General features: G+C 35.0%; 1 protein-coding gene across 1 annotated transcript; it reads left to right on the top strand.

Moving 5' to 3' along the window:
- Positions 1-1,519: 1,519 nt before the first annotated feature.
- On the top strand, positions 1,520-2,176 carry LOC124358229. The gene has a single exon (XM_046810523.1). The coding sequence runs from the start codon at positions 1,520-1,522 to the stop codon at positions 2,174-2,176; it is 657 nt and encodes a 218-aa protein (XP_046666479.1).
- Positions 2,177-2,963: the final 787 nt, after the last annotated feature.

The following is a 2,963-nucleotide window of genomic DNA, read 5'->3' as shown; positions in this document are numbered from 1 at the left end:
ACTCCGTTGTATAAATATAATAATGTGTGCTGAAAAATGAATGTCTTAGTAGATTTAGCTCTATAATTTCTCTTTGCGTTTATAACAAAAATAATTTACTATACATATAGGTGAATAAAGAAGCAATTACGATCAACTGTTATAATTGTTCTCAAAGAAAAGAAATTATTGATAAAAGATATTTTGTTTGTAGACATTTTAATTTGATATTTAATAAAAAATTTTAAATCTAAGGAATACTAAAATAAATCAACATATTTGAATACTCTATTTAGATAGTTATAATATGAACACATAAATTAAATTAAATGTGTTACAGAATTCAGATCAAAGAATACAGATTTTAGATTATTTTATGAAGAGCCTGAAAAAAATTATTTGCAGAATATCACTTTTGTTAGTAAAAATAAACATATTTATTATGAGAATATATTCTATATTATCGCAAAAAATGTCTTTTAGCTTTAAACCGTTGTGCCCAGAGATAATGACGACTTTGTTTTTCGTTCAGCTTGTCAATCAATTCAAAGATTCTATATTTATTTACTAAGGCCCAACACGGCCTTCGTCAAATCGTGTCATGTTTCATCCATCTGTCTGAAGATAAAAAGGTAAAGGATATCTTATTTTACAAGACGAATTCCGTGCGTCCGTAAGTGCGGTAATTCTTGATAGAAAGTTTCGAGACTTGAAATTTGGTGTATAGACTACATGTTAGTCCAAGAAAGAACCATATTGATTATAGGATCAAATAGCAGTTCCTCCGTCTCTCTTGCTCTCCATCTGTCGATCTGTGAGATAACTATCCATAAAAAGTATTTAGAAACATACAACTAAGTGGATACGTTAGGTTACTCTTCGTCAAAGGAATAACTCTATTTATTTTGGGGATCCAAGTACAGATCATTCTTCTGAATGATAGTAATACTTTGAAATTGGCCTATACTTTCCTCTAGGTTCTAGGACGACAATTGGTTTTGTGGTTAAAAGATCAAATAGAAATCCGTCTATGTATTAAGTCACTCAGTTCTCCGCGTACGTTCTGTCGGGTCTATTATAAGATACATTATTATAACAACATATACATTATTATACATTATAACATACATTATTATAACGTATTCCAACATTTAAGTATATAGATGGAAAAATTCACTGAGTGTTTTCTAAATTGAAGGACCTATGCAGAAGTCTAGTTGAATTAATGTTTTATTTATATATGTTAATCAAGTGTTTATGCATCTTTTTCTTAATTCTTTTCTGTGATTAGCAATCAATAGCTAATGAAACTAATCCAACTTCTGACGCTTTTGTCCCGTCTTCCGGTGTGCCTCAGGGCTCCCACCTTGGCCCACTTTTGTTTTCTATATTTATTAATGACATCAAGGAGATCACCAAAGTTCCTTTCTTACTGTTTGTTGACGACATAAAACTTTTTCTTGGAGTATCCTCCAGCGCAGACTGCGAAAACCTTCAGCAAGCACTTAACTGTGTATCGAAATGGTGTCAGTGCAACGGGATGTCCATTAATGCCAGCAAGACCAAGCCAATGACATTTAAGAGAACCACCTCTGCAACTGGTTTTAACTACTCCCTTGATAACAAGCTTCTTGATCATTGGACATACATCAAAGATCTTGGAATAGTTCTCGACTCCTCCTTTGGCTACAGTCTCCATATTGACCAATTATGCTGCCGAGCGTCCAGTATGATGGAGCTGATTATGAGAACTGCTAGACACGGCCTTAGCTTTAATGCTCATGTACTCCTCTACAAGTCCCTTGTCCTCCAGCTGCTCGAATACGCTTTAGTTGTTTGGTCTCCTTACCAACTGGGCCTCATTGACAGACTGCAGTCCGCGCAAAATAAATTCCTTAGCTATTTGGACTGGAGAGAGCCTCATAGGCATCTGAACTTGCTCCGGCTACTTCCACTGGTCGTTAGAAGGGAGGTTGCAGATGTTGTCTTTCTTTCCAAGATTCTCAACTTTGAGGTAGTCTGCCCCCGTCTCTTGGAGCGAATTGCATTTCGTCTCCCTTCTGCCACAAGGTCGTGCCGCCTGTTCGAGCTGGGCCACTTAAACCGCAACTATCTGCAGTTCAGCTCTGTCCCAAGAATGCTTCGGCTTGGCAACGAGATGTGCAGTGGAGTTGACTTTTTCTGCAATCAACTGTGAGCTTTGAGACGTGCTGTGTTGATTGTGAGGCTGGATACATTTGAGTCGGAGTGAGCTTGTCGAGCCCTACACAGGATTATTTATATTAATAATTACTCCATTATTCCATTGTTATCTTTGTTGTATTAGTTTATTATTGTATCGTTGTTATTGTTACTGTTGTTGCATTATTATTTTTTGTTACTTGTTATATTATTGCACTATTGTTATTGATACCACTTTTGTTATGTTTCACATTCTTTTAGTTATATCTTTGTTATGCCTGTTCATTTATTATTCCATAGGCATGGTTAGTTGTTGAATTTGATTTTTCATACTGTATTATTTTTATGAGCATTTTCTATTGTTAGTCATTCAAAGTAATGTATTTTGCAAAATGGTTATACCGTGGGAATTTAAACAAATAAATAAATGAGCGTAGGATCACAGAAGGTATATATTGCGATATCAGAACTTGTAGTGTTGTGAAGCAATGCGAGTGGAATATAATTACTTTATGGAAGAGGAAAGACAGTATTGTACATATAATTAAAGCCGTATGCAGCTACAGTAATAACTACTCGATATCAGAACTTGTAGTGTTGTGAAGCAATGCAAGTGAGATATAATTACTCTATGGAAGAGGAAAGACAGTATTGTACATGTAATTAAATCCGTATGCAGCTACAGTAATAACTACTCGATATCAGAACTTGTAGTGTTGTGAAGCAATGCAAGTGGGATATGATTACTATATGGAAGAGGAAAGACAGTATTGTACATGTAATTAAAGCCGTATGCAGCTACA

This window comes from Homalodisca vitripennis, chromosome 3 (assembly GCF_021130785.1).
Source record: "Homalodisca vitripennis isolate AUS2020 chromosome 3, UT_GWSS_2.1, whole genome shotgun sequence".
Classification (NCBI taxonomy): Eukaryota; Metazoa; Arthropoda; class Insecta; order Hemiptera; family Cicadellidae; genus Homalodisca; species Homalodisca vitripennis.
The sequence above is the reverse complement of the archived record's forward strand: the minus strand, read 5'-3'. Positions and strand labels throughout refer to the sequence as shown.

What these genes read in the sequence shown, in the direction of transcription:
- LOC124358229 (XM_046810523.1), top strand. Translation starts at nt 1,520, where the DNA reads ATGTCCATTAATGCCAGCAAGACCAAGCCAATGACATTTAAGAGAACC.